The following is a 12500-nucleotide window of genomic DNA, read 5'->3' as shown; positions in this document are numbered from 1 at the left end:
GACAAACTGCTTTACGGTAGATGAAAACTCCCATGTCTGTGTGATCATGTTTTGTTTTAGTCATGTTCGGTTTTGTTTTTGGACTTTTTGTGCACTTTTGTTTTGTCACCATAGCAACCCATTAGTTTTCACCTGTCACGTCACGCACCTGTTTCACGTTTTGAGTCACGCACCTGTTTCCGTTAATCATGTCGGTAGTATTTAAGTTCATTGTTTTCAGTTCGTCATTCTGGCGAAATCCCGGATTCCTACCCCTGTCACACTTTTACCTCTGCGCACTTCATAGTCCATGCCAAGTAAGTTTTTTTGTTTATTAATGCCACAGTTAGTGTTTTTGTTTCATTGTTCACAGTTTTTTGCCCACGTGCAAGTCTTTTTGTTTCGTTAGTCAAGTTTGTACATCCGCCTTTGAGTGTTATAAATAAATATGTATTCACCTTCACGCCATGACCAGTCCAGCTTTACTTGCATCTCGGGAAAACAAACACACCATAGTCCAAGTCTTGACAAAAACGTGACTGCTGTTGTTGTGTGTTGTTACCGAGCTGGGAGGACGTTAATGAAACTGCCTAACAATAAACCCACATAAGAAACTAAGAACTCGCCCTACATCATTCTACAGCAGGGGTGCTCATTACGTCGATCGCGAGCTACCGGTCGATCTCGGAGGGTGTGTCAGTCGATCACCAGCCAGGCATTAAAAAAATAGTCCTAAAAATGAGCGATCATAAATCTTCACTATGACGTCACTTTCGTCACTTGATTGACATTCACGGCACCCGAGGGTCTTCTGAGATGACGCTGGCTGCTGCCAGCTCATTAAAATTACCGACTGGAAGGCAAGAAACACTTTATTTCAACAGACTCTGGCGCCGTACCTGTCGTCAAAACTCCAAAGACCGACTGCACAGTTGCGCTAACAAAATAGGAGTCTCAGAAAGCTGGCGTGCACAAGCTAGCAAGCTACGGAGTTTGCCGACAATGTATTTCTTGTAAAGTGTATACAAAGGAGTACGGAAGCTGGACAAATAAGATGCCAAAAACCAACCACTTTCATGTGGCATTGGACAGAAAGGAGGATTTTTTTTCTCCTCCATTCGAAAATGCGGACCTTATCAGCACCACTGTCTGATTCCAATCAATGCAAGTCATCGGAATCAGGTAATACACCAACTTATATTCTTGTCTTCATGAAAGAAAGGAATCTATATGTGTTAAACATGCTTGTATTATCTTTAAACACCCTTAACTTATTAACAATATTAACTATATGTGTTAAACATGCTTGTATTATCTTTAAACACCTTTAACTTATTGACAATATTAACTATATGTGTTAAACATGCTTGTATTATCTTTAAACACCTTTAACTTATTAACAATATTAACTATATGTGTTAAACATGCTTGTATTATCTTTAAACACCTTTAACTTATTGACAATATTAACTATATGTGTTAAACATGCTTGTATTATCTTTAAACACCTTTAAGTTGTTAACAATATTAACTATATGTATTAAACATTCCTGTATTATCATTAAACACCTTTAATTTTTTAACAATATTAACTATGTGTTAAACATGCTTGTATTATCATTAAACACCTTTAACTTGTTAACAATATTAACTATATGTATAAAAAAACATGCTTGTATTATCATTAAACACCTTTGATTTTTTAACAATATTAACTATATGTGTTAAACATGCTTGCATTATCTTTAAACACCTTTTACTTGTTAACAATATTAACTATATGTATTAAACATACTTGTATTATCATTAAACACCTTTAATTTTTTAACAATATTAACTATATGTGTTAAACATGCTTGCATTATCTTTAAACACCTTTTTCTTGTTAACAATATTAACTATATGTATTAAACATACTTGTATTATCATTAAACACCTTTAATTTTTTAACAATATTAACTATATGTATTAAACATGCTTGCATTATCATTAAACACCTTTTACTTGTTAACAAAAACATATATTTCATAAATAAGTAAATGTAAATTATATATATATGAATGAGGTAGATCCCCACGACTTGATCAATTGAAAAGTTGCTCGCCTGCAGAAAAAGTGTGAGCACCCCTGTTCTACAGTTATAATGTGATTGGGCAGGCACGCTGTTTATATTGTGGGAAAGCGGACATGAAAACAGGCTGTCGACACGTCACTCAGGTCCGCATGGAACTGGAGGGGGCGTGGCCTACAGTTCCGCCTGAATTTCGGGAGATTTTCGGGAGAAAATTTGTCCCGGGAGGTTTTCGGGAGAGGCTCTGAATTTCGGGAGTCTCCCGGAAAATCCGGAAGGGTTGGCAAGTATGGTTTGGAGTGGCACAGATACCATGGACCATTCAGACCTTCCTGCAGTCCTTTCAACCAACAAATAGCAACAACTCCGCAGAGACCACGGCTGACTTTGGGTATCTCACATAATCAATCTTATCCTCCCCTATTTCACAGTGAATTGTTTCTTTTCCCAACGGACACCTTTGTGCTAAAGGTCACAAAAGGAAGTAATAATAAACGCTTGGCTGTGTGGCCACACAAACTAAGTACTGTTCACTATTGATCCGCGGGTGTCGGGCTATGTCATTGAAGTAGATAACACTACAACCACCTAATGTCAACACTTTAAATGGAGGTCACCTTTATTACCCGAGTGATTGGAAGATCTTGTCTGGGTTAATGTTACAATTAACTACCATTAATGCTGTAATCAGAGGCAGGGTGTTTATTCACCCAAAGCACTAATAGGAGCGAGGCCGTTATTTACCGAATAGGAAAATTAGTTATAGATAACAAATTGGAAAAACTTGAGTTTTGGCAGTATTATAATAGAAGTCGTAATTTTACTCAACGCAAGTCAAAATTTTACAAGAAAAACTGAATATTTGTGTAACTTTATGATAAAAATTGGAATTTTACTCATTAACAGTCGCAATTTTACAAGAAAAGCTCAAAATGTTGACAATTTTATGAAAAGAGTCGTCATTTTACTCGACAAAAGTCACAAGTTGATAAGAAAACTGTAAAAAATTATAATAATAATCGGAATTTCACCTTGCAAAATTATGACAAAAGTCATAATTTTACTCAAAAATTATCACTATTTTACAAGAACAACAAAAAATTGGCAATATTGTCATAGCAGTAACAATTTTGTATCACAAATGTCACCATTTTGCATTAAAAAGTAATCATTTTACATGAAAAACGTAATAATTGTACGAGAAAATATTGCAATATTACAGAAACTGACAGAATATGAGAAATTGTTCCCAATTTTACAAGAAAAACGTCGACACATTGTGAGAAAAAGACTGCTTTTAGTTATTTTTTTAATGTTTTTAAATTTTTGGTTTGTAATTGGTTTTTAATCTTCATTAAAAAATCTTCACAAATTGTACGTTTTAGAATCATTTGGAGTATTTGGGAAAGTATTTTTGTAAATATGTTTTAAATGTTGTTATTAGTTATTTATATGAATGGCATATTTGAACCGTTCTAACATGAATACTGGAGTGCAGACACAAAATGAAATGAAAATCGTGACGCACCGTTTGAGAAACACTCGTATAAGGTAATTGTAGTCTGCAAATGATGTGTTGTTGTTGTTGTTGAGTGTCGGTGCTGGAGCTAGAGCTCGGCAGAGTAACCGTGTAATACTCTTCCATATCAGTAGGTGGCAGCCGGTAGCTAACTGCTTTGTAGGTGTCGGAAACAGCGGGAGGCAGCGTGCAGGTAAAATTGTGTATAATGCTTAAACCAAAAATAAACAAAAGGTGAGTGCCCCTAAGAAAAGGCATTGAAGCTTAGGGAAGGCTATGCAGAACGAATCAAATCAAATCAAATCAACTTTATTTATAAAGCACATTTTAAAATTTACCACAGGGGTAGCCAAAGTGCTGTACAATGAACAGGTTAAAAGATAAAACGAGTACCGAGCAAACACAACACAACACACACAGAACACGATAAAAAATAAATAATTAAAATAGAATTAATAAAAACATAAAAACAGGATGACAGCAGGTGTATTATGGGGCGCCATTGCAGGATGGATATCACTCAGTGTTAAAAGCCATGGAATAAAAGTATGTTTTTAAGAGAGATTTAAAAACAGGAAGAGAGGAGGCTTGTCTAACACTCAGGGGTAGGTCGTTCCAGAGCTTGGGAGCAGCAACGGCGAAAGCTCTGTCACCTCTAAGCTTCAGCCTTGTGTCAGGGACCGTCAACAGCAGCTGATCGGCTGATCTTAAGGATCGGGTGGGGCAGTAAGGCTGAAGGAGGTCGGAGAGATAGGTTGGCGGGAGGTTGTTTAGACATTTAAAAACAAATAAAAGGAGTTTGAAATTGATTCGGTAACGCACAGGGAGCCAGTGAAGGGACGCTAAAATAGGGGTGATGTGCTCACGTCTGCGGGTCTGTGTTAGCAGACGAGCAGCAGAGTTCTGCACGAGCTGCAGGCGGGCGAGGGAGGCCTGGCTAATGCCTACATAAAGGGCATTACAGTAATCAAGACGAGTCGAGATAAAGGCGTGGATTAATTTCTCAAGATCATGTCTTGATAGAAGCTATTTTTAGCTACTTTCGCTATTTGGCGTAATTGATAAAAGCTTTTTTGAACGACGCTGCTAATTTGTTTTTCGAATTTAAAATCTGAGTCAAACTTTACCCCCAGGTTTGTGACAGAGTCGCTGAGATACGGGGTCAGAGTGCCGAGGTCAACGTTGGGGGAGGGAGAGCGACTTGGACCGAACAACATAACTTCTGTTTTATCTTCATTTAGGCTCAGGAAGTTAGCTGAAAGCCAGACTTTGATGTCGTGCAGGCAGTCAATAAGACGTTGAAGCGTGTTATTTTGTGCCATGGGAAAATAAATCTGGCAATCATCGGCATAAAAATGAAATGCAATACTGTACTTCCTAAAAATAGAACCAAGGGGGAGAAGGTAAAGCGCAAATAAAATTGGTGCAAGGATTGAGCCCTGGGGGACCCCATGTGGTAAAGGAGCTGTGGACGACATAAAACTGTCTACTTTTACACAAAAACTCCTGTCGGTTAGGTACGACCGGAACCAGTTGAGGAACTAAAGCGAACGAAACTAAAACTGAACTGACCACAAAGTAAACAAAAACAGAATGCTGGACGACAGCAAAGACTTACTGCGGAGCCAAGACGGCGTCCACAAGGTACATCCGAACATGACATGACAATCAACAATGTCCCCACAAAGAAGGATTAAAACAACCGAAAAATTCTCGATCGCTAAAACAAAGTAGATGCGGGAAATATCGCTCAAAAAGGAAGACATGAAACTGCTACAGGACAATACCAAAAAAAGAGAAAAGGTAAGAAGTAAAACACTACACACAAGAAAACAGCAAAAAAAACTCCAAATAAGTCAGGGTGTGATGTGACAGGTGGTGACAGTACACCTACTTTGAGACAAGAGCTATATTGATGCATGGTTGTTATGCTTTGAAATCATATCCAACAATTGCGACAACGACTTTTTACTGTCAACGGAGTTTTGTTTTTTTAAGGATTTCTGCTGGTGGTGTGCCTCCGCATTTTTTTAACGCAAAAAATGTGCCTTGGCTCAGAAAACGTTGAACAACACTGTTGTAAGTAACAAAGACTTAATTTAGAGTTATTCGGTTAGGGTTGTTGTATAATAAGGCCGTGCATTAATAAGTACTTAATAATGACTAAAGTGTGGTTTTCGTCCTGGTCGTGGAACTGTGGACCAGCTCTACACTCTCGGCAGGGTCCTTGAGGGTGCATGGGAGTTTGCCCAACCAGTCCACATGTGCTTTGTGGACTTGGAGAAGGCATTCGACCGTGTACCCCGGGAAGTCCTGTGGGGAGTGCTCAGAGAGTATGGGGTAACGGACTGTCTTATTGTGGCAGTTCGCTCCCCGTATAATCAGTGCCAGAGCTTGGTCCGCATTGCCGGCAGTAAGTCGGACACGTTTCCAGTGAGGGTTGGACTCCGCCAAGGCTGCCCTTTGTCACCGATTCTGTTCATAACTTTTATGGACAGAATTTCTAGGCGCAGTCAGGGCGTTGAGGGGATCTGGTTTGGTGGCTGCAGGATTAGGTCTCTGCTATTTGCAGATGATGTGGTCCTGATGGCTTTCTCTGGCCAAGATCTTCAGCTCTCGCTGGATCGGTTCGCAGCCGAATGTGAAGCGACTGGGATGGGAATCAGCACCTCCTAGTCCGAGTCCATGGTTCTCTCCCGGAAAAGGGTGAAGTGCCATCTCCGGGTTGGGGAGGAGATCTTGCCCCAAGTGGAGGAGTTCAAGTACCTCGGAGTCTTGTTCACGAGTGGGGGAAGAGTGGATCGTGAGATCGACAGGCGGATCGGTGCGGCATCTTCAGTAATGCGGACGCTGTATCGATCCGTTGTGGTGAAGAAGGAGCTGAGCCGAAAGGCAAAGCTCTCGATTTACCGGTCGATCTACGTTCCCATCCTCACCTATGGTCATGAGCTTTGGGTCATGACCGAAAGGACAAGATCACGGGTACAAGCGGCCGAAATGAGTTTCCTCCGCCGAGTGGCGGGGCTCTCCCTTAGAGATAGGGTGAGAAGCTCTGTCATTCGGGGGGAGCTCAAAGTAAAGCCGCTGCTCCTCCACATCGAGAGGAGCCAGATGAGGTGGTTCGGGCATCTGGTCAGGATGCCACCCGAACGCCTCCCTAGGAAGGTGTTTCGGGCACGTCCGACCGGTAGGAGGCCACGGGGAAGACCCAGGACACGCTGGGAAGACTATCTCTCCCAGCTGGCCTGGGAACGCCTCAGGATCCCCCGGGAGGAGCTGGACGAAGTGGCTGGGGAGAGGGAAGTCTGGGCTTCCCTGCTTAAGCTGCTGCCCCCGCGACCCGACCTCGGATAAGCGGAAGAAGATGGATGGATGGATGGATAATGACTAATTAAGAGCCAATATGTTACTAATTTGCATGTTAATAAGCAAGTAATTAATGGTGAATATGTTCCCCATACTAAAACGTTACCGATTATTTGTATTTGCCATGCAATAAGGATCGTTCCGAGCCCAATAATAAAACATACAGAGCAACGTAGCAACCAGTAGGGCTGCTTTTGTACTCTCCTTCCACCGCACTTGTATCGATTGTGTCCAAAAATGGGAGCGGAGCAGCACGGCGCTGACAGCCTACTGGCGAGCGAAGACGTTTTGTGTCTGCAACCTGCCTCCATGGCAGCTTTGTGCTCAAGCCTATTAAGGAGAAGAAGGCATCAGTCAAAGTCAAAGAAGGGGCCGGTAACTTCAATAAGGGCCCGTCAGGTTGTGTCACAGTCTTCACCTTTTCACTGCTGCAGCCAAAAGGGACATTGAGGACTGACAAAGTGAAGACTAGCTGAAGACTCAGATGGTCTTTTCAAGCCCTCCGTCCTGCTTTCATCAGTAGCAAATACAATCTTACATGTTTTGCATTGGCTGTGTTGCGTTTGGACCAGTTGTTCAAATTCAAGTCACAAGTCGCTCCCAAGCTCTTTACGACACTCAAAGCCGAGTAGAAAAACCACCAGAGACAGAATAGGTATTTTGTAATATATTTGCAAAGCTTTGCATATATACATTGAGACCAGTCCAGCATAGAACATTCAATCGCTCCACCAAGGTGGTCTCCCCCCCCCCCGAAAAACCCTCTCCCCTCTTAAGTCTCTCTCTCTCCCACCCTCGCAGTCATGTCCCTCCAGCCAAAACACATGCCCATTGTCCTCCGCACCTGGACATAAGGCTAGATAAGAGAAAGGAGTATCTCTCTTTCTTACATTCCTCACTCAAGGTTAAGCACACAGTTTTTGCAGACAACCAAAAGACCACAATTGGAAGAAAAAAACACTAGCTGTTTTGTAATATGATTATGAAATAAAAGAAGTAACACTTAAATTCGGATATATGTAAATATCTGCCTCCGACAGCTGCCATCTGCGCTTCCTCCCTTGACTACTTCGTATCTTCATGATTTTACTCTATAAAGTAAAACCCTGCAGCCTCACTATCCTTCCTCCATGTTTGTCACTCGATCTCGGCCGTCAATAAGTCATTGGGTCACTCACCTCCAGTAGTGGGACTAACGCGTTACTTGTTACTGTAACGCCGTTACTTTCGGCGGTAACTAGTAATCTAACGTGTTATTTTTTATATTCAGTAACTCAGTTACTGTTACTACATGATGTGTTACTGCGTTATTTTACGTTATTTTCTATGTAGTATCGGCTAGAAACTGAGAAGATCGGAGTGTGTTTTATTGGAGAGCTGCAGAAGAGGCGACGGAGATCAGGCGATAAGGAAGAGGCGCGCTCTGTATGTGTGTGTGTGTGTGTGTGTGTGTGTGTGTGTGTGTGTGTGTGTGTGTGTGTGTGTGTGTGTGTGTGTGTGTGTGTGTGGGAGGGGCGTGTCTGTGTTTACTAACAAGACGTCATGGCGAAGCCCGAAGCCGAGTGTCTTAACATGGAGATATTCTCACTACTTTTCTTTTGTCGACTACAAAGAAAAGAACATTTTAGTTAAATGTCTTGGATCAAGGATCCCATCCTAGCAATTCAAATCAGCTGCAACAGCTACAAAAGCAACATGCTTCGACGAAGCTAGTAAAGAAAGACACACTTCACCTCCTAAGCAACAGCGGCTGGATTTTAACGAGGCACTGCGCACTGAAGGTACACACACTCTGTCAATTCTCTTATATACTCTTTCATTCTAGACTTCTAGAGTGTTTGATTATCACATCACTCTAAATGTATAGACTATAAAGTTCACAAACATAAAGAGGGATGCTAGTGGGCCAGGCCAATCTTTCCTTATCTCTAAACTAAAACTGGGGAAATGTGTAGAGTGTTCTGGGCTTCAGACATGATTTTATTTCACAATTCCTTGAGAGAAAAAAACGCCTGGTTAGGCTTTGTGTATGTAGTGTGTGCCTTCCTTGGTTTAGCATCGATTAGCTTGCAGTCATGGATTGACCAAATATGTCTGATAAGCACTCCAGCAAATCAATAACATCAACAAAGCTCCCCTTTGTGCATTCACGCACAGCATAAAACGTTTGGTGGACAAAACGAGACAAAGAAGGAGTGGCCTAAATCACGTCTTTATGTGGCAGCATTGGAGAAAGTTGTATATGTAAACAAAATACGATGAGTTCAAGGATCGCTGAAATTAGCAGCACAAAACGCATACTTGCCAACCTTGAGACCTCCAATTTCGGGAGGTGGGGGGTGGGGGGTGGGGTTAAGAGGGGAGGAGTATATTTACAGCTAGAATTCACCAAGTCAAGTATTTCATATATATATATATACATATATATATATACATATGTCTTAATAAGGTTATCCAAAAAATAGTGCTCGATACCGTAGTAGAGCGCAATATATGTATGTGTGGGAAAAAAAAATCACAAGACTCAATCATCAGGAGATTTATCTCCTGATGATTGAGAGAACCCCTCATGAAACAGGCCTGTAGAGAATGAAGTAGTCTTGTGATTTTTTTTCCCACACATACATATATATATATACATATATATATATATATATATATATATATATATATATATATATATATATATATATATATATATATATATATATATATATATATATATATATATATATATATATATATATATATATATATGTACATATATATATATATATATATATATATCCCCCACGACCCTGAAGGGAATAAGCGGTAGTAAATTGATGGATGGATGGATATATATAAGAAATACTTGACTTTCAGTGAATTCTAGCTATATATATATATATATATATATATATATATATATATATATATATATATATATATATATATATATATATATATATATATATATATATATATATATATGTATATGTATATATATATATATGTATATATATATATATATATATATATATATATATATATATATATATATATATATATATATATATATATACACACAAATAAAAGAAATACTTGAATTTCAGTGTTCATTTATTTACACATATACACACACATAACACTCATCTACTCATTGTTGAGTTAAGGGTTGAATTGTCCATCCTTGTTCTATTCTCTGTCACTATTTTTCTAACCATGCTGAACACCCTCTATGATGATGCATTGCTGTGTAGCACGCACAAAAGTGCTTTCATCAAATGCACTAGATGGCAGTATTGTCCTGTTTAAGAGTGTCACAACATTGCTGTTTACGGCAGAGGAACTGCTTTACGGTAGACGAAAATGTGACTGCTGTTGTTGTGTGTTGTTACCGCGCTGGGAGGACGTTAATGAAACTGCCTAACAATAAACCCACATAAGAAACCAAGAACTTGTCCTCGATCATTCTACAGTTATAATGATTGGGCAGGCACGTTGTTTATATTGTGGGAAAGCGGACTCAGGTCCGCATGGAGCTGGAGGGGGCGTGGCCTCCAGCTCCGCCTGAATTTCGGGAGATTTTCGGGAGAAAATGTGTCCCGGGAGGTTTTCGGGAGAGGCGCTGAATTTGGTACTTGCCAAACACTCATCGGTGAAGCATGTTTCATGTAAACAGTGGGATTTCTAACAATTAGGAAGGTTTGTGTCATGTTTGTTCTCTACCCCAACAGAAAATATATTAAAACAAACCAAAAAAAAATGTCATCATCTTTTTTGATTTTCACACATTTCTGAAAGAGGTCCAGGTTGCCACTAGGGCGGCGCTAAAGAGCTGCGTTCTCCTCATGTGCCCTAGGGACCTTCATTTCTGCCTGCCTGCCCTCTCCTCTCACATCCTGTTCTTTTCTCTCCTTTCCAACAGCCAAGATGGCGATGAACAGCATCCTTAACGCTGACGACATCAAGAAAGCACTCGATGCATTCGCAGGTAAAACAGCATGTCGGGCTTTTGCCGTAGAAAATAACGTGCTTGAGTACATGAAGAAATAGATTATTTTTTGGCCGGGGTCATGCTATTCAAAAGACGTGATTAGAGTTACCGTATTTTCCGGGCTATATTTAAGCCACGCCCACCAAATTTTGGAAGAAAAATATTTTACATATATTAACCGTAGATTTGCCATAGATTTATACCGGTACGAACAATTTTGCAAAATGTTTATTTACATGCCTTAAATGTTTCCAAACGGTGCCTGTAATACGGCAGTAAAACGGCTGATCAAACAAAACAGAAGTCATCGTCATGGACCCATTCAGCTAAACCAGGGGTGTCTAACTCATTTTTAGCTCAGGGGCCACACGGAGGAAAATCTGTGCACACACGAGCCGGACTATTAAAATCATGGCATTAAAAACTAAAAAATAAAGACAACTTCAGATTGTTTTCTTTGTCTTACTTTGGCCAAAAATAGAACAAAACACGTTCTGAAAATATTACAATAAAAATATAGAAAAAAATACCGGCGGCAGGTAAAAGGTTTAGATGCATGAAGGAAAGAAGAAAGTGAATGAATAAATGTATATATGCATAAAAATGTGTTTTCTTTTGTATTATTTTTTTTAATTAATTAAGTAATGTTTATGACAAATATTTTTCCAAAACACAATATAGAATGAGAGATATAACAGGACAAGGCATACATTTAATCAGGGGCGCCGCTAGGGATTTTGGGCCCCATGAAAAGAATCTTTACAGGGCCCCCAACACAGTGTCATTATTTTTTCTGAATTATAATTTCATCATCATTAGGGGCCTCTCTGGGCCCCCCTCCATCATGGGCCCCTAGAATCCGTCTCCTTTACCCCCCCTTTTCGGCGCCCCTGCATTTAATTATTTGTTTTCAAAACGGTTACAAAAAAGTGGGACCCCGACAATTTACTTTGGGACCCCATTTTTATGGCTTGATGGTTTTGAAAATTCCTAGCGCCAACACTGACGGAGTATTGGTAGCGTGCAAAACATCAGCAGGCGGCTGTGGCCTGCGGGCCGGTTCTAATACTAATCAAATATCATCCCGGGGGGCCAAAGATAACTCCTTCTTCGGCCAGACTCCATAACTCCACGGTGACGTGGAGTTATGGAGTTATACAAAAAGAATACCATCGGTAGGTAATAATACCAACACAGGCACTTGTAAATGTGTTAGCATATTCGCTAACAAAGCTAACTTGATTACAAAGAAGAAATAATAAACTAAACTAAATACAATAGCACGTACAAATATGCATGACAACAGGCCTACAGGCGTCACACATGGGACGGTTTAGTAAGCATGAATAGTTTTAGTTCTATTGTAAAACTTACAAATGTTGCTTGGAGTGATGGAATGAAAAATCTGGTTTGAGCAGAAACGCTCTGGACGAATATACTACAGTAGTACACCTTTTCGGTGTCTCTGTTGGTGTAATATGAAAACTACTTCTTGAATACAAAACATTATGTATAATATGTATATAAAAAATATGTATACTATTGTCATAGTTAAAAAAATGTCAGCTTTCTCATTACATTTCGAT

At 39.9% G+C, this 12500-nt stretch overlaps 1 protein-coding gene across 2 annotated transcripts in view; it reads left to right on the top strand.

Annotated features, from left to right (window-relative positions):
- Positions 1 to 12500, top strand: part of pvalb6 (parvalbumin 6) — a 136373-nt gene that overhangs the window by 116485 nt on the left and 7388 nt on the right. For both annotated transcript variants that reach the window (XM_061973834.1, XM_061973833.2), the window contains one exon: positions 10846 to 10911. In XM_061973834.1, the coding sequence (XP_061829818.1) occupies positions 10851 to 10911 (61 nt within the window). In that variant the 5' untranslated portion in view covers positions 10846 to 10850. The remainder of the gene's footprint in view (positions 1 to 10845; positions 10912 to 12500) is intronic.

This window comes from Nerophis lumbriciformis, linkage group LG22 (genome assembly GCF_033978685.3).
Source record: "Nerophis lumbriciformis linkage group LG22, RoL_Nlum_v2.1, whole genome shotgun sequence".
NCBI lineage: Eukaryota > Metazoa > Chordata > Actinopteri > Syngnathiformes > Syngnathidae > Nerophis > Nerophis lumbriciformis.
The sequence above is the reverse complement of the archived record's forward strand: the minus strand, read 5'-3'. Positions and strand labels throughout refer to the sequence as shown.